At 36.4% G+C, this 20,336-nt stretch overlaps 1 protein-coding gene across 2 annotated transcripts; it reads right to left on the minus strand.

The window, feature by feature from the left end:
• Positions 1–1,435: 1,435 nt before the first annotated feature.
• Positions 1,436–18,912, minus strand: LOC115213410. 2 transcript variants are annotated; one of them, XM_029782362.2, is made up of 9 exons: positions 17,668–18,908; positions 16,394–16,519; positions 11,984–12,028; positions 8,263–8,392; positions 8,058–8,158; positions 5,788–5,837; positions 3,451–3,592; positions 2,912–3,009; positions 1,436–1,815 (listed from the first exon to the last, which is right to left on the minus strand). In XM_029782362.2, the coding sequence occupies exons 1-9, from the start codon at positions 18,659–18,661 to the stop codon at positions 1,624–1,626; spliced, it is 1,878 nt and encodes a 625-aa protein (XP_029638222.1). In that variant the 5' UTR covers positions 18,662–18,908; the 3' UTR covers positions 1,436–1,623. The 2 variants fall into 2 exon arrangements, with proteins under 2 accessions (XP_029638222.1, XP_036360060.1); XM_036504167.1 differs by lacking the exon at positions 16,394–16,519 and having other exon boundaries at positions 17,668–18,912.
• Positions 18,913–20,336: the final 1,424 nt, after the last annotated feature.

Genomic DNA, 20,336 nt, shown 5'->3' on the forward strand with positions numbered 1-20,336 from the left:
ACCGTCCAACCCATGCTAGCATGGAAAGCGGACGTTAAATGATAATGATGATAGACAGATGGCAATTTTGATTTAATGCTGTTTCAGCTGCATTCACTGAGCTTTCCATAATATTCAGTGAATACATTATTCACTGTTTCCTATATATTGAAGTATAAATTTGATCTAAGCAAGTGACAAGCTTGTGCACAACATTGACATGCCAGCAGTAGGGCATAAGTCATGTCATTCTCAGGAGTCACTGTTGTGACGGTCTTTGCCTCACTCTGAGGTGAACATGCTTTCAATATGTCTGAAGAGATTTTCTCTCAAAAATAAACTGCAGCATCATGGCAACTACTCTCTGTTATTTAGTTTCAGTTACTGAGGGCCAATTGTCTTGACTATGGCCAGACACTATGCAGTACTACTGAGAGAATATAAATTGCCAATCTCTTGGCTTTTGACCACTACCTCATTCACTCAAGTCACTCACATCTTCATTCAGATTAGTTTTGACAGACTAAAATTTCGAAATGCACATAATGCACAATTCCATTAGGAGTGGCTGTGTGGTAAGTAGCCTGCTAACCAACCACATGGTTCCGGGTTCAGTCCCACTGCGTGGCATCTTGGGCAAGTGTCTTCTGTTATAGCCCCGGGCCGACCAATGCCTTGTGAGTGGATTTGGTAGACGGAAACTGAAAGAAGCCTGTCGTATATATGTATATATATATAAATGTGTGTGTATATGTTTGTGTGTCTGTGTTTGTCCCCCTAGCATTGCCTGACAACCGATGCTGGTGTGTTCACGTCCCCGTCACTTAGCGGTTCGGCAAAAGAGACCGATAAAATAAGTACTGGGCTTACAAAGAATAAGTTCCGGGGTTGATTTGCTTGACTAAAGGCGGTGCTCCAGCATGGCCGCAGTCAAATGACTGAAACAAGTAAAAGAGTTGTCACATAAAATCCATTTACCCAACAAAACTTGGCATTTTGCCAAACAGTTCTTGGAGCTGGTTTACCAGAAACAAGATCTCTTTCACAGGCAAACAAAAACTTTGTTATGACTGTCCTTATCCATTATCTCCTATTTTATGCTGTTCCTGACTTGTTACACTCTCATTTCTAAGTTAATACATGGCATGTTGGCTGATTAAAAGATGTGCATCAAAGAAGACTTAGAAAATAATATAAAAGGTACAAGATCAGATAAAAATGTTGAGCCTGACAAATTAGATAATGCAGGAATGAGGTCACAGAAATATTATATTGCAGAACCATTCTATCAATTAAAGCACAGAGAAACAGATATAATAATGAAGAGAAAACTTGAAATTTTTAAGATGATACAAACAGAGGCTCTTTACCAGATATTACTCTGAGTAGTAAGATTTAAATCATTAAATCTCAGTATATTTCTCTATTTCAACTTTAATGAAGTGATATTTTGCTGTAAACTGAAGGTGATGCAGCTTTATCTCAAAGATTTTACTTTCAGTCTCACAAAGTGTTATTTTTGTGTCGGAAAAAAGTATTTATCAGTTTTATCACCTCAAACAGTATTATTTATTTCCAAAGTGATTTTCTATTAAAAACTTTTAAGGCACAATGCAGTTTATATACATACATATATATAAACTTTTACTTGTCTGTTTTAAGCTTTAAGCTCTTCATGTTCTTGTAGAAATGGTATGGTAAATTAGCTTTTATGAACAGGTTTTTACCATTAAGTAGTTGAGGGAGAATTATAGCTTTTGAATGGAGATGCATTGGTATGTAACGTACTTTACTTTGTCGGACATTTAGGCGCTGTAATATTTCTGGAAACAAACGCTGAAAAAGACCAAAATAGCAACATTAAAAGTTAGAATGTGAAATCTTGGTTGGTCTTGAAGATAAATTACTTTAAATACTTGAACACTTCACAAAAATTTCGTCAGCACTCTTTTAATTCAATGTTAATTCAGAGATATCATAATCTTTTACATCCATACTAGCGAAAATTGGACGAGACTAATCAAGGCCATTTTCAACAGCCAAATTCTCTTCTCAATGACAAACTTCTTTCAATGGTTTTCACAAGTTATGAGATGTATTGTTTACAGGACACGTACATTGTTTTTACTCAAATGAGGACAAAGTGAACAAGCATGGGTGGATGGAATATATTTAGGCAAATTTTCTACAGCTGGATGCCCTTCCTGTTGCCAACCTTCACCTCTTTTCAAGTGAAGTAATATTTCTGCAAGAACATGACCAGATATGTTCTTACAATATGCTTGTAATGGATGGTATGGCTTGTATAACTGGGACAATGATTTACAACTATCACACTATATCAAGACAAGGGGATAAAAACAGACACACACACACATACACAATGGGCTTGTTTCCATCAACCAAAAACCATGACTAAAAACACTTGCTCCAAGTGGGACTGAACTTGAAACCATATACTTGGGAAGCAAATTTCTCAACCACAAAGCTATATCTGATGATATTTCATACATTTTCCATCTATCAAATTTCACACACAATGTATTGGTTGGTCTGATGCCTGTCTGAGGTAACACAGAGAGATTGATACCAAAAGCACTTGGTGGTGAAAGAAATCTTACAACCACACCCTCATCCCTATATTTTAGTATAAGCAATGGAAACTGAAAAGGTCAATTTAATATGTTGTTTCCTTGCACTTGTGAAAAAAAAAATGAACATTTTCTTTGCGGCACTAAAACTGGGAATTATTTTTACCAGTCAACCACATGAACTTTTCTTCAATCATTTATTGGTTCAAAATCTTAAATGTTTTCAGCAATATTTCATTCACAAAAGATCACTATGAATTATCAAGTCATACTTTAATGTGCTTGACCTTTTCTTAGTCTAATATGACAGACAAATTTACAGAAACACAAAGATTATTTACCTGAGGAGCAAGTTTGTTAATATGTGAATATTTGTGGTCTCCAATAATAGGTGTGTTGAGACCAAATGCTAAATGAACTCGAACTTGATGCTTGACACCTGAAAAAGAATCAGTTTTAAAGTTGCTATTAAAAAGAAAGAAAAAAAAAACTATTAAAAACCAGTGCCGTATTTTCCACATACAAGCTGAATTTTATAGACCAGAATTTACAGTGAAAAAAGGTAAGCTGATTTCGGAGGAACAAAATTTCCATGTAAAATGCAGGAGGATTTGGAAAGATAGTGATGATGTTTGAATGTTTTACATGTGTTTATACAATGTATTGAGTTGACTTGTATGCCAGAAAATATGGTAAACTAGCATGGGTTGGACGGTTTTGACTGAGGGCTGGCAACCAGATGGCTGCACCAGGCTCCAGTCTTGATCTGGCAGAGTTTCTACACCTGGATGCCCTTCCTAATGCCAATCACTCCGAGAGTGTAGTGGGTGCTATATTAAAATAAGGAGGAAACTGAATCAAACAATTCAGAGAGAATTACCTGTCTTTGGTTGACATTCCACTAAAGCACTTCCAAATGATTTACACAATACTTTGTAGTGAGTAACAGCTTCAGATCGTTTCACTGAACTTTTCTTCATTACCAATCGGGTTTCTTCAGTGTAGTCAGGTTTCAGAACCATCTTAGAGGGAATAGAAAAATAAAAAGTGTAGAATGAAGATATTTTATACACATCGTTTATAGCCAGCAGAACTGAATAATAATAATAAAATAAGCTGGTAAGTGTTTAATGAATAGGACAAGCAACATACTTGATTATTTAAGATGTATATATATATATGTATGTGTGTGTGTGTGTTTGTGTGTCCGTGTTTGTCCCCCTAGCATTGCTTGACAACCGATGCTGGTGTGTTTACGTCCCTGTCACTTAGCGGTTCGGCAAAAGAGACCGATAGAATAAGTACTGGGCTTACAAAGAATAAGTCCCGGGGTCGAGTTGCTCGACTAAAGGCGGTGCTCCAGCATGGCCGCAGTCAAATGACTGAAACAAGTAAAAGAGTATTTAATAAAGTATTTCTATTATGTTGACTATAGTTTCAGAGTAGAAAGCAGCTATTAAAGTTGACTATGTGAGAAGGCTTTAGTATCCTAATATAATTGCATAGAGGAATTTGATATAGGTAAGCATGTTTGTGTGTATGTGTGTCATCATCATCATTTAACGTCCACTTTCCATGCTGGCATGGGTTGGACCATATATATTAGGTCATCCCATAAACAATGTGGGTTTTTATTATTGCATGAACTAAAAGTTGCAGAGGGACGGGATAAACTACCTGCAGCAACTTGCTATAAAAGAAGGTAGTAATTTTAGCTTGTCATTCTTAATGCAAGTTTTGAAGAATGCAGTTCGATTTTTAAGTTATAATGGAAGTGACAAAGGAGCATATTCATCATATTTTGTTTTATGAGTTCAATAAAGGCAACAGCACAACGGAGAGTGTAAGGAATATTAATGCAGTATATGGAGTGTCAACAGTGGTTCCAGTATTCCCGAGCCAGAAACTACAGCCTATAAGATGAACCTCATCCTGGAAGATCTGTAGAGCTTGATGAGGATGTCCTGCAAACCCTGGTGGAGCAAAATTCCATCATAACTGTTGAGGAACTAGCAGAGAAGCTTGGATTTGGTCAGTTAACCATTCATTGACACCTGTGTGCCATCGGAAAAGTCAGCAAATTGGGTCAATGGGTTACTCATAAACTTTCCGAGTCTAATTGCACACAGAGAGTGAATTTGTGCCTTTCTTTGCTGTCAGATCTCATGAATAAACCTTTTTGGACCAAATAATGAATTATGACGAAAAATGGGTTCTCTATAAAAATGTCAAGCACTGAAGACAGTGGGTAGGGAAAGGAGGAACACCAGCACCCCAGACTAAAGAAGGTCTTCACCCACATAAGATGTTGTTATCTCTTTGGTGAGATATGACAAGTTTAGTCCACTTTGAATTTTTGAACCCAAACCAAATGATAACAAAGGAGATCTACTATGAGCAGCTTGAGCGGCTTAAGTCAACATTAGAAGAAAGATAACCATATTTGGTTTCAAGACAAAAGGTGTTCTTCCATCAGGATAATGCTCGGCCACATACAACAAGGATGGCATCCCAAAAGCTGGAGCAATTTGAATGGGAAATGATGCTCCACCTACCATATTCGCTGGACATTGCCCCATCTGATTATCATTTATTCTGCAGTCTTCAAAATCATTTGGACGGAAAAAATATGAATTCTGTAGATAAGGTCAGAACAGTGCTGGAGGAGTATTTTTTGTCACAGACAAATGAATTTCAGAAGAGGGGCCTTGCAAGTCTACCAGATAGATAGAAGAGCATTACAGAAAATGAAGGAAAGTATATTTTAGATTGTGGAAAAAAAAAATTCTTATCTTTATTGATATGCAACATCTTCCAAGGCTATCCTTGTTCAATTCATTTTAATTAAGTGCTTCATCAAAACTCTTTCCATAACCTTGCTAAATGCAATGACTAAAATTGGTTTTGTCTCCAAGAAGATTTGAACTTAGGAATGAAAGTGAAAGAAACACAAGTTCTACTCCCTACTGCAATAAACTGTAACTTTTTTGTGGTGTGTATTTACAAATAAGTGAAAGTTGAGTGTTTTAGTAAGCAATACTGTGCACTGGTGGCAATGGGTTAAATATCATCAACCCAAGAATGGTAGGTTGGTACCTTAATAATCTAGCAAAATATCAATGGGTATTTATTATCAGCAATGAATTCCACTCATTAATTGTAATTCAATGTACTGATGTGAATTATATATGATTAGAAGTAAAATCTTGAAACTTACTCTTGATTTCCCATCAATTGATCCTTCAGCGATTGGGATATCAATAATTCCTTGACAAATAAAAAGAAAGTTAAATAAATATATAAATGGAGAAAATTAAAGCACCCCTCCTCATCTTCAAGAAAGGCCAAAGTGGTTCCATTTGCAAGGAAGGTGATGGCCTTTGGTTTCTGGGGATGCAAAAGGCATTGTATTTATTATCTTCAAAAGGGCTACACCATCAATGGAGGGTATTATGCCAGCTTGCTGAGACAGTTATGAAAGACTATCAAGACCAAATGCCCAAGAAAACTGATGAAAGGGATCTCTTTTTTGATCATCATCATCATCATCATCATCGTTTAGCGTCCGTTTTCCATGCTAGCATGGGTTGGACGGTTCAACTGGGGTCTGTGAAGCCGGAAGGCTTCATCAGGCCCAGTCAGATCTGGCAGTGTTTCTACGGCTGGATGCCCTTACAAATTCTTGGTTTCAATGGCTGCTGTGCTTGACTGATTTTAAACTGGTTAATCATCATCCCTACTCTCTTGATTTGGTCTCATCTGACGATCATCTGTTCTCCAGCATGACAAATGATTCAGAGTAACCAGAGGCATGTATCTGAGCAACAAAGATAGGGGCATACTAAATACCGTACAAAATAAATCCTAGATCAATGAAATTATCTTTGCTTCCAGAGAAGACTGAACTATTTGCTTGTTGGTAACTGAGAGCAACTCCTAATGGGAAGTGGATAAAAATCTCACAAATTCTCCAAAATTGACAAGTAATTAAGGAAAAGACAAGACATTAGTTGTGGACAGATGTTCCAGCCACAATAGGCATCATCAGCTCAGCAGTAGCCCTGCCTTATCTCCAGGATAATGAGACATTTAGAAAAACAGAAAGAACATATTTATGGCCTACATAATTTGCATGAATAAAATGAAAATGAGTTAAGAAAATAAGTGACAATTGATTGTTCTAACTTAGCTGGGAACAAAGATAATTTCAATAAACCAGTGACACATATTAGAATAAAACAAAGATGATAATGATATGCAAAATACCATACAAGGTATAAAAAAAAACTGGAAGTATCACATAGGTGTGGATGGAGATTGGTATGAATGCAGAGATATCATCTTAAGCAGAAGGGCTGTGAAGAGAGGACAGTGAGAGAAAGAAACACAGGGAAGTAGTACTGAATGGAGGTTTAATTAGAGAAAGAAAGGCTGGAGGTTTCCATAGTAATAGAAGAGAGCAGAGGATGCAAGTAGAGACAGCATCCCATGTTGAGACCCCCTTCGGTCAGACACTGACCATGGGCTTGCACCTAGAAAGTTACCCTCTGAGGCACAAGTCTGGGCAAGGTTGTTTTATGGAAGACCAGCAGTCGCCCATGCATACCGCCCTCCCCTCTCCACGTCACCAGTGTTATCCAAGGGAAAGGCAAGGGCCGATACAGCTTGGCACCTGTGACGTCGCAACTCATTTCTACAGCTGAATGAATTGGAGCAACGTGAAATAAAGAGTCTTGCTCAAGAACACAACACGCAGCCCAGTCCGGGATTTGAGCTCACAACCTCACGATCGTAAGCTCGACGCTCTAACCACTGAGCTACGCGCCTTCACTTGTATCACAGCATCCCATGTAGGGAGATAGTTAAGAGAGGATAATGAGATAGAGGCAGAGGAGGAGCAGTGGATGAATGCAGTAAGAACATTCCTCTCATTAGCATTCATTGTGCAATGCTAGATCAGGAGAGTGGGTTTTCTACAGTACAGCATATCACCAGTTATTACGGTTGGCTGTCAACAACTTTCTGAGGCTTAACACATTGGAATTGGTTTCCACTATTCCATGTCTTTCTAGGAGTTTCTCTTCTACTGATATCATCCACTTTGTGCATGTAGTACTTTTTATGCAACTATCTTCACCTATGCACATTATATGCCCATACCATAATTCCCTATATACGTAGCTTTTCTCTGGAATTGAAAGGCTTTAAAGTAAACTAGCCATCACAAAAATTATAACAAATAGAAAAAGAGACAGGACTCTGATGCCATCAGGAAAAGAACCATGTTTGCAGAAAAGAAGTAGGAAGAAACTCTTTACAGCATGCTCATTGTAAATAATGGTCACACAAGACAATGATGACAATGACAGGAAACGGTACTAAGAAAATAGTTTTGATTTAGAAAATGATTCAAAAACTCCACAAAAATTAAAATAAGTTTGTTTTGGAATCTGAGATAGTCAGAAATTTTAGAGGCAAAATACATACCAACATCAGGATTTGGTACACCTTTAGTTATGGCCCAGTACGTTTTGAGAACTTCTTGTTCTCTGAACATCTTATGAAGAACAGCTGCCATTTCTGCTGTCCTATATGAAATATAATTTTAAAAACAAATGATTTATTATTAGCTGTCTTCTGATGAAAGAGAATAACTGAATAGACAGAGAGGTGCCAAGGAAAATACTTTTACCTTGCAAGTAAGAGAACCCCTGTGGTTTCTTTGTCAAGGCGATGGATAAGATGGAGTGTTCCTTTGTGGTAAATCTTAGCTGCAAGTTCTGGTAGTAGATCTGCTAGACTCACATGCACACCGGGACCACCTAAAAGTAAATATATTGTATAACAAGAATGAAATATGTTCCTTCCTACCAGCAATTAAACTGAAATTCTAAATCAAAAAATTATCATAATTATTTTTAACATAAGCAATAGTCTGTCATGCTACTACATGAACCACATAAAGACACCTTCATTAATTTGTTGCCAATTGTTATTGACCACAAATTAATGAAGTGACCTTATATGGTTACTAGAAATAGGAACCATAAACAAGGAAAGGATATTAGATTATATAGTTTTACATTTCCTTAAATAATATTTACTAGCTGTAGACAATTTTGCCCTCTCGTTGAACTGTTACTCTGAGTCCACTGACTCTAGATAATTTAGTCCATTAATTTACTGTTTCTTTGCTCACTTGTTTTAGTTAGAAGGTGCTATGACCAAACTGATAATAAAAGCATTCAGTGATGGATGATTATGTAGTCTTTCTTGAAAGTATTGGGTTGTCCGGAAAGTTCGTGCTGATTTTTAAGGGAAAGAAAAAGGTCAATAAATACTTGCCATTACATTTTTCATCAACCAAATATGAACCATTTTGTTGCACAATGCATCTCCATCTTTAACTTGAATATACCTTCTTCCCAGAATTGAGGTGGTTTCATGGCAAAGGTATCTTTTTACATCATCCAAGGAATTGAAATTTTTACCATTAAGACTATTCTGCAGAGACCTGAATAAGTGGAAATCTGAAGGATCAATATCTGGTGAATATGGAGGGTGGGGTAACACATCCCAGCCGAGCTGCAGCAATTTTTGTCTAGTTCCCAAAGTATCAAGTGCCAAAAATGAACTTTCTTATCTTCCATTTTAAAGGGTTACAGAATTAACACAGGTTATAAGAACATAAAACTTCTTCCACAAAAAGATAGCTTAAACTGTGATCTAAATGGAGGTGTAGTCAAATCCTATTTTGTGGACTCAACCATGTTCTAAAATAAGCTGAAAGGTAAGCTACTATAAATCAGCACAAACTTTTCGGACATCCCAATATATAACAGTTTCTTAGGCAAAAATGACAAAAGCAAAAGTGAGCAAAGATAAGGGTAAGTAAAGGATATGTATTTAACTCCATAATATATATATTTCTATTACTTTATAATATATATATCCTGCATTATAGCTACATCATACTATGGGATTTTGTACTTACAGAATTATAAAGTATGATTATTAATATGGGGATATGGTCTGCATTAGAAATTCAAATAAATTGTAACAGTTCCTCATGGAAACCCAAACTTTTATAATTATTTCATCATCTTCATCATCATCGTTTAACTTAAGTTTTCCATGCTGGCATGGGTTGGACAGTTTGACTGAGGTCTGGAGAGCCAGCAGCAGCACCAGATTGGAGTTTGGTGTAGGTGCTGGCTCTCCAAACTGCAGTCAAACCGTCCAACTCATGCCAGCATGGAAAACGGACATTAAACGATGATGATGATGATGATAATGAAATAATTGTAACAGTTTAACCCTTTAGTATTTAAACCGGCCATATCCGGCCAAAATATTTAATCTGTTTTATGTTCAAACTGACCAGATCCAGGCCCTCACACCTACCCTACAATGTTATTCTACATTAAGTAATTACACCATCAAGATCTTGAAGATATGAAATAATGCATGATTAATTCAAATCAATGGGAATCAACAGGCATTATGTTTGATAGAATAATCTGAACACTAAAGGGTTAAAAGTTACACTTTTTCCTTCACCAAAAATGCTTTTTTATTTAACATCAAATATAGTTAATTTGAAAAACTAGTCACATTATATACATACATACACGTGTAAATGTGTGTACACAGGTGTTTGTGTCTCTTATGTGAGGTACATGGACAGGTGAGCGAGCAAGTAAGTCTCTATCCATTTGTCTATCTATCTCAGACATGCTTTTCAAGAAGTGGGCTGCATGAGACCTGGCCCATAATTAGGTACAAAAATCCAAGGTAAATTTTTGTTCACTGTGCTGTTCAGAATGTCCTGCAGATTGCAGGTTGTCCAAATGCCCACCCATCTGACTAGGAAACCCTCAGATTTGAATGGGGTTTGGGGAGAAAAACATGGCTAGGCTGTATCTGTGACTTTACAAATATTCCAAGAAAAGAAAGCCTACATCAAATTCACAAAGATATCATGACATTTGCAAATAAAGTAGTTTTGCAAAAAATCATACAGGATGATGTGGTCATGCTCCATAGAGAAAGTTTAAGGAGGAACTGGTGCTGTTAGATTAAAAGCAAAGATACAGGTTGAGGATACAAATATTCCCAAAGTTCCACTTGAATTGATTGCTAAGAGTTGGCACTCAGAAGAACGTCTGCAAATTTTTGCTGGTAACAAGTCTAATTGTGAATGTAACATAGAAATCATGAGAAGTTTACCAATTTACAATGAGCAGTTCCTTTACTGAACAAAGAGATGAAGCACCATAAAAATCGAACAATTTCTTCACCATTCAAGATGATGAGGATGAATTATAGGATAAATAATGTCACTCTGCTGCTATCCTTCCTTCAGTAACCAGCACCTTTTGTGGAAAGAACATATCCTGTTATGATATGACAATTGTTGTTTATTCTGCAAAGTTGTTCTCAAATGCTATGTATACATATTGTTCCATGGAACTGCCATGACGTTTCCCCCCAACATGAAGATAAAGGTGTACAATGCCGCAATGCTCCCATGCCTCCCGAGAGTATTTCAGCTGCAAAAGATCTTCATACATTTGAATGTATGTTGAATACATCTTATATGACTTTAAACAAATACACTTTATTCAATCCTGCTTTGTATGACTTAATATGTATGTGTGTGTGTGTGTATATATATATATATATAATCAAAATAAGCAACAAGAATATCTTCGGTAATTTGGTAAGATCGTTTCACGCTACATCATTTTATTAAACATTGTAAGTATTACAACAGTTTTAAAATGTTGAGCAATCATCGGCCGTTTATAGAGGTTTTCCATCAATACATATAATTATTTTCATGTTAATTAATAACATTATAAAGAGGGTAGATATATATATATGTTTACTAAATTCACTCACAAAATATTAATCAACCAGGGGCTTTAAAAGAAGACACTTGCCCAAGGTGCCACACAGTGGGACTAAACTCAAAACCAAGTAGTTGAAAAGCAAAATTCTTAACTCTTCAACTCACACTGACTGACTTTAGGGTGTGACTTGTAGGAAATATGGTGACTATTTCTAGCAGGCCAAGTGATTGTGTAGAGCAGTGATTTTCAACCTTTTGCAATCCAAATACTAAAAGCGGAATAGTTTGTCATTGCCTTTCTAAAGTTATATTACATAAGAAACAAAATTTAATTATTTTTAAAGTGGAGATAGGTAACATGCTACACTTTACCACTAAACAATAAATACTTTGACATTTCTGAAATGTCTTAAAACAGTGCAGTATATTTGGAAAGCATAAGTGACACTGATTAGAAAAGTAAGGTGTAAAGGCTCTTTCATTAGCTTGCCATATTAATGAATTGTTAAGGCATTTACTGAGTTTAAATAAAAGATAGGCTTCATAAATATCAACTTACCATGAGAAGACAGGCCATATGGCTTATTGATAGCAACAATGTCATCTGTAACATAAAATAAGAAAATACATTTCATATTCTTTCATTTTTATTATTCAACCCTTTTATTACCATATTTCTGTTGAGATGCTCTGTGTTTCTTTCAATTAATCTTTATATATAAAAGTGAAGTTGTGTGTCTGTCTCCTATGATTTAGATTCCTAACTACTCCCACATTTTGCGGTGCAGTTTAACCAAAACCGGGTATCTTATAGTTGTGATTCATATCGAGCCCTTCTGGGTATTAGCACGCGTCTACGATATTAAAAAAAATTTACCATCCTTTTTTTCCATTTGAATGCATTTTTTCGCTATTATATAAGGGAACTAACCCTCTAAAAATGTCTACGATGAGTCAACGATTTAAAAAAAAATTTACCATAATTTTTTTCCCATTTTTAATGCATTTTTTTGCTATTTTTTGGCTATAACTCTCTAAAAATGCTTATATAGTTATTTCCCTTACAAACCCAAGCAACGCCGGGTGATACTGCTAGTTTTAAATATAACAAAGAATTTAGTAAAATAGCTTAGTTATCATTAAGCTTGTGTTAGGAACATAAATTGTGACTAAGTGTTGGTGGAAGATTTTAATTCTGAACTTTTGATAACAAGACATTTGTACTAGAGCCAGAGGTGGTTTCAGCTGGGTTGGTGTCAAAAAGGTCAAGAAATAAAGGTGGTGAACTAGGAGAATCATTACTGCACCAGAAGAAGTATATTTCTTCTAGCTTTATGTTCCGATTTCAAAAGCCATCAAGGTTGACTTTGCCTTTCATTGTCTTGGGGTTAATTAAAAAAGAACCAGTTGAATACTGGGGTTGACGTAACCCACAAGTCCCTCCCCACCAAATTTCAGACCTTGCGCCTATAGTAGACAGGATTACGTAAAAATAAAGAATGCAGATTCATTAAACCAAATATTTAAAATAAATGTTATAGGCGCAGGAGTGGCTGTGTGGTAAGTAGCTTGCTAACCAACCACATGGTTCCGGGTTCAGTCCCACTGCGTGGCATCTTGGGCAAGTGTCTTCTGCTATAGCCCCGGGCCGACCAATGCCTTGTGAGTGGATTTGGTAGATGGAAACTGAAAGAAGCCTGTCGTATATATGTATATATATATATGTGTGTGTATGTGTTTGTGTGTCTGTGTTTGTCCCCCTAGCATTGCTTGACAACCGATGCTGGTGTGTTTACGTCCCTGTCACTTAGCGGTTCGGCAAAAGAGACCGATAGAATAAGTACTGGGCTTACAAAGAATAAGTACCGGGGTCGATTTACTCGACTAAAGGCGGTGTTCCAGCATGGCCGCAGTCAAATGACTGAAACAAGTAAAAGAGTAAAGAGAGAGTGATTCAAAACAAGGTGAAGACTGACTACAGCTTATTTCTACAATTACGACATCAGTAAAAAAATGGTAAGTTTATGCAACGAATGAGTAAAATTTATATCTTCAGCTTTTACTTGATGTTTCATGCAGATAATTCCTTAAAACATTTCAAATGCTTTGGACAGATAAACGAAGCATTGAACTAAATAACAAAATCACTTAATGACTAGAGAATATTGTATTAATTGTTAGCAATAGTATTATATAATTAGAGCCTAATGAGTAATTGAGTCTGTTTTTCATAACTTCATGAACTACATATAAACTGAAGGAATGAATAACTAACTGTAAATAGTATATGAGAAAGGAATTAGTTTCAGATGCAACATTGCATCAAAACTGTAGAATGCTATAACATTCTGAGAACCAAAAATAATGCAGAAAAAAAGAAAATATTTCAGTATATTGATATTATAATTGAGTGTAGTAATAACTCATTGTTTAGTATTTTTCTCAACAAGAAACATGTACTCCATTTCAAGTAATCTTTAATATTTAAAATAGAGTATTAACCCCTTACCCAACAATTATTTTGAAAATAAATGTATTTTTTCAGACATATTTTTTTATTGTTTTATTTTACTATGTTTTGAATGGTGATTTTGAGGTATATTTCAAACCTTATTTATTATGAATTTTAATTCAATAATATTGATTTTAAATTACCGCTTTGGGCAGAAACGAGTTAACCCATTTTTAGACGAAGGAACTCGTTTGCTGTCGATTTTGGCGAGTCTATCTTTTGACGAGTTAACTCGCCAGAGATAGAAGAAAACGATTTCGGTCAAAACGCATATATTTGTTTCTGCCGGGTAAGGGGTTAATAACATTACCTACACGTTTTGTACTAAGGATTTTAACTTCTATCATAGATTAAAATAATTTTCCTAGGGCACCATTTGAGTAAGATCGTTACCAGCGTCGCCTTACTAGCACTTGTGCATGTGCTAGTAGGGTGCTAATCCGAGCGAGATCGTTGCCAGAGGAGCCAACTGGCTTCCGTACCCGTGGCACGTAAAAGGGCACAATTTGAGCGTGATTGTTACCAACGTCGCTTCACTGACACATGTAAAAAGATTCGAGCAAGGTCGTTGCCAGTACCGCCTGACTGACGCCCGTGCCGGTGGCACGTAAAAAGCACCCGCAACACTCTCGGAGTGGTTGGCGTTAGGAAGGACATCCAGCTGTAGAAAATCTGCCAGATCAAGATTGGAGCCTGGTGCAGCCATCTGGTTCGCCAGCCCTCAGTCAAAATCGTCCAACCCATGCTAGCATGGAAAGCGGACATTAAACGATGATGATGATGTAACATCCATATTTCTATACCAGTATACATTGCACTGAGCTGTAATGAATTTCAATCCTGTGCTATGCCATCAACATAACCCACCACTAAGGTCTGATCATATCACCTTCACTCAAGACTTCTGATGTACTCAATTGACCTCTCATCACCTATAGTTTCCCTTGCAAGACTTTCATGTCCCCACTTTTCTAAATCTCCCCTCTCCAGAATATTATCCCCCTTCCAGCATTGCTTCCTGCAACCCTTTTACTTGTTTCAGTCATTTGACTCTGGCCATGCTGGAGCACCACCTTTAGTCGAGGAAATCGGCCCCAGGACTTATTCTTTGTAAGCCTAGTACTTATTCTATCTGTCTCTTTTGCTGAACCGCTAAATTACGGGGACGTAAACACACCAGCATCGGTTGTCAAGCGATGTTGGGGGGGACAAACACAGACACACCAACATGTACACCACATACATACAAATACATATATACGACGGGCTTCATTCAGTTTCCGTCTACCAAATCTACTCACAAGGCTTTGGTCGGCCTGAGGCTATAGTAGAAGACACTTGCCCAAGGTGCCACTAGTGGGACTGAACCCGGAACCATGTGGTATGCAAGCTACTTACCACACAGCCACTCCTCAAGAGAGCCGACTTTGATGGCAACAATAGTAACAATTCTCTAAACTGCATTCTTTCATTCTATCTCAATGTTAGTCTGCAATAATGTCACCCTCTTCCAATGTTAACCACCAAACTATTAGTAGCTCTCCATCAGCACCTATGTCATACTTAATACTTACCAGAGCCGGTGGCACGTAAGAGAACCATCCGAATGTGGCTGTTACCAGCGCCACCCCGACTGGCCTCCGTGCCGGTGGCACGTAAAAAGCACCCACTACACTCACAGAGTGGTTGGTGTTAGGAAGGGCATCCAGCTGTAGAAACACTGCCAGATCGGACTGGTGCAGCCTTCTGGCTTCCCAGACCCCAGTTGAACCGTCCAACCCATGCTAGCATGGAAAGCAGACGTTAAATGATGATGTTGATGATTATCTTTTTTTTTTCTGCTTGTGTAATTTTATTTAATTAAATATTGTTTCTAGCTTCCTAATTTTATGTTCACCAACTTTCCACTTTATTATATATCTATGTGTTTTATGCAGTGCTAATAAAGTGATTATTGTTGCAATATTTGTATAATAGCCATACAAACTGTTGTCGATTTTGTTTTACATCCATTTTTTCATGATAGCATGGCTTAGATGACTATATATTGAGACAATGTTTTCCATTTTACAACTGCCCTTCCTGTCAGTATTTCATACTATTTTTCAAGTAAGGGATTTAAAATTTTGTTTTATTCAGTATGTTTTCAATAGTGCAGAGCTAAATGATTCGTTGGCATGGAATGATACCAAGCTTCACTGTTACTCAACACAGAATGTAAACATTTATAGACATGCATGCACACACAACAAGCTTCTGTACAATTTCTGTTTACCAAATTTACTCACAAGACATTAGTTGGTCTAAAGCTATAGTAGAAGATGCCATACAGTGAGACTGAACTAAAAGCCACATGGTTGAGAAGCAAACACCTTATCCACATAGCCATCCATGTCTGCACATATATATCGAATAAATATACAGAAAATGCAAAAATGTAATAAGAGTTATACTTACTCCTATTATAAATAATTCTGCTTTTAATATGATTTACGATTTCATAGCTTGTCAGTTTAGTTAAATCAGTAACTTGGTCTTTCAAAATACGGAAACCTTTACTGTCTAAAAGAGGACCATCAGGATCTGTGGTAGAAACCGAGTAAAGAAATATCACAGTTGAAATAGAAGTTTAAATAAGGGTAGCAATAAAATGAGAGTTACAGAAACAAATGGAACAGAAACTGAAAGAACTTAGCATATTTAGAGCCACAGTAGTTTCAACCAATTCAGAAGTCCCAAGTTTAATTAACGAAGCCTAGTTTGAACATGCATTTTCTGGCTACTTTGTTCATTGGTGATTTGGAAATGAGATATAGATTTGATGCTTATAAAGACGAATGCACAATATATATATATACAAATTGAGATAGGGGTTGTAAATGCAACCCTCCATGGGATAACATATATCCAATATACTGCTAGTGAAGTACCCAACAAAGTTAATACATAAATGTTAATGATTGCGATGCAATCAATTCATTTACTGTATTAAAATACAAAGGTAAAATGATTTACCACAGATTACTAATACAAGATAAGAAAATGGAGAAATACATCTAAGTGGTGGTTTAATAAAGTATGTGATTGAGTATTATCTGGTAATTGATATTTGATGTAGTTGTATTTCTCCATTTTCTTATCTTGTATATATATATATATATATATATATATATATATATATATAAAACTAGCTGAAAGACCGCCCCAGGCGGTTTTCTGCTAGCCACTAGATAATATTTTGGCGTAACTTCGGTATAAGTACCGGATACATTTCAAGAAAGTGTTTTTTTTTTATATATGGGGGGGTTAGGGTTTGTGTTAGGGGTGGGAGAAAAGGGTTTCTGTTATCTTCAGAAATGTAAACAAAGTCACGTGTGTACATATACCGAAGGATCGCCAATATTTTCACATTTGATTCCCATTTCTAATAATTTTTATGATATTGTTTGCCATTGTGCCTTTGCTGCTAGATGTTCTTTTTCTGTCGCACATTTTGGCATGCGGGTTCAAGCGAAAGAATGCCCATATTTTTTGGACGTCCCATGTTGAATTGCAAAATTGTAATGCGATATTTGTGTAATAACGAAATCAAACCTGGTGTGTGTGTGTGTTTATGTTACAGAGACAGTGTTTTTATATCAGAGAGATAGTGTGTGTGCATGTGTGTGAAAGAGTTGGTGAGAGAACACTGCAAACCATGAATGAAATAAACCCAAAGATAATGGGTTTACCTCGAACGTTTTCCTCCCGAAGTTTTTTTCGAATCTTCATAGCTACATTAAATGCATTATCTGTTTCTTCATCATCATGGGTAGGTGGTTTTGACTGAGCCTTTATTTCAAGAGGTTCCTCTTTAGTCAAAACAGGTTTAATCTTTTTCAGGACGGTTGATGCTCCTTCGTTTTGATCGTTAAGGCCAAAATATTGATTATCAATAAAATGCAGATTTTCTCTTTGCAAATCTTCTTTATTCTCTGCCAAAGAATGTGCTCGGTGTGTAGAATTTAGTTCTAACGATGGTGGCTCATCTGTTGTTCCGGACATCGGTTTGTTGAAATATTGCGAATCGATAAAGTTTTCATCTGATACAAATTCATGAGTAACATTATTTAAATCATGATTCTGGCTTCTGTGCAAATCCTTATTTTCCAAATCCATCAAGGTATGGTTAGCAGATGAAGTAATTTTTTCATTATCCATTAATCCCTTCGATTCGGATGCATATTCGGTTCGTGAAAAATATTGATTATCGATATATTCAAACTCTGAGTTCTTATTTCTGGAAGCATCTAATTTACGAAAATTGGAAATATTATCTTCGGTCTCTGTAGAAATTCTGCTTTCAAATGACGAGTCTCCTAAATGAACGTCATGTTTCTCTCTTACCATTTTATCAGTAAGGGCATGTTTATTATAAGAATCTAGTCGAATACTACCAAACGGTACTTGAAAAATTTTTTCAAGCGATGGGTCTGACATTTTATCGACCATTTTAGGTAAATATTTTTTGTATATATAATCGTTATTTACAACTTCATCAACCTTTTCAGATGGTTGTCCGAGGGAGTCCTTTTCACTGATTCCAAAGAAGTCTTCTTCTGCCGAATCAACAGACGAAGAGTATTTCTTAATTAACGGTATAGAATTCCAAATATTTCGACATAACTTTTTTCGCTTAAGAAAATAATGACAATGAAGACCCTTTCGAAGCTGTGACGGGTTCATGATGTCACTGGAATAGGATAAATCTCTATATATAAAATATATTTATATAAATCATATATATTCAATAGAAGACAACAGAAGTTCTTCGTGCCGCATAGGAATATCCTATGAACACATGCTTGTAAACATAAACTTATCTCTATTTCTAGAGAGGTACATTAGTTACATCTTTTTCTTTTTTATAGAAAAAAGCCTTCCAAAATAAAATTAAAAATAAATCCAATCATTTGTTCACTTTCTATGGAATTTATATAGTACAAATAATAAATTAAAATCCTATAACAATTTGATTTCCGATAATAACAATTGTATAACCTTTTTAAGGGAAGTAACTCTAAACTTTTTGATTTAAAGGTTATTTAACGCCCTTCGACTTCATAGGTACGGAATGCAGGTTGCATTCCTCACCGTAAAAAGATAAACCTGATTATTAAGAGAGCCCTGGCCAGAGGAACGTTCTCTCAGTTGTGGAGTCAGTGAATAATGTAGCCCTAGGCTTGGGGAAAAAGATGAGATGGTCATAAATTCCTTTGATTATAGATCTGCTGGATCAGGATTGACCTTGGGCTAAAGAGCAACAGCTAATTTGGATTTCCCAAGCTGACATATCTTTATCTCCTTTTACTTGTTTCAGGCATAATTATTTATATATTTATTACACTCTCGGAGTGGTTGGCGTTAGGAAGGGCATCCAGCCATAGAAACCATGCCAAATCAGACTGGAGTCTGGTGCAGCCTTCCAGCGTGCCAGCCCTAGTCAAACCGTCCAACCCATGCCAGCATGGACAATGGACATAAAAGGATGATGACGATGTTTCTAATGATGTGAAGATGCCCAATTGGTTCATTGTTTGCTACTGGGATAGAGACAGATGCCATGTATTGGACATCACCGTTAGCGACTTATTTGCTCTGTCTGATATACTTAATCGTGTGTGTGTGTGGAATAAAAGTAACTGCATACGTAGCTGAACGAAATAGAGCTTTGAAATATAGTAATCTGTTTATAAATTACATATTTCAGGCTATGGCTTTTGAGACGCTGGACTTGTGACAGGCATTGGAAGTGGAGTTGCAACACTAGGTACATAGAGAAAGGAAGCCTTAATGCATTAAAAACAGGCAAAATAATATGCATTAAGAAACAGTCCATATGAATATTGTTTTACATAGTTTCTTGGGCCAATGTACATGACAACCACTACAGGTTGTCATGATGTATGTTGGTGAAGAAGTTGTGTGTGAATGAGCTTGTGGTGAATGTGATCGTGAATTACTTTCATGTTTTATAATGTAGGATAGGGGTGTATCAGGCTCAGGTCAGAGCATCTGTATAAGCACAGTTAACTCTATCAAGTGAGACTGTTCCTCTAAAACCATTCTTTGGTAAAATGTTTATCAATGTGTGCCAACACGCAATAAGATCCTGAATAAGGAGTGAGAGGACTTCTCACTGCATCTTTTCTAACAAAGACATGCGTCCATGAGGCAATGTTCTCTGGAACCGAAGATTTAATAGTTTCTAGTCGAGTGTTCAATGGTGGTAACTCCTGAAATTAAGCACGTAACCGATCAACATATGGGTTAGGATCCTGTGAACTCAAATCAATAGGGGCAAGCATCTGCCCAGGCAAAGAAAAAGAAGCACCATACAATAGCTCCACTGGAGAAAAAC

This window comes from Octopus sinensis, linkage group LG6 (genome assembly GCF_006345805.1).
Source record: "Octopus sinensis linkage group LG6, ASM634580v1, whole genome shotgun sequence".
Classification (NCBI taxonomy): domain Eukaryota; kingdom Metazoa; phylum Mollusca; class Cephalopoda; order Octopoda; family Octopodidae; genus Octopus; species Octopus sinensis.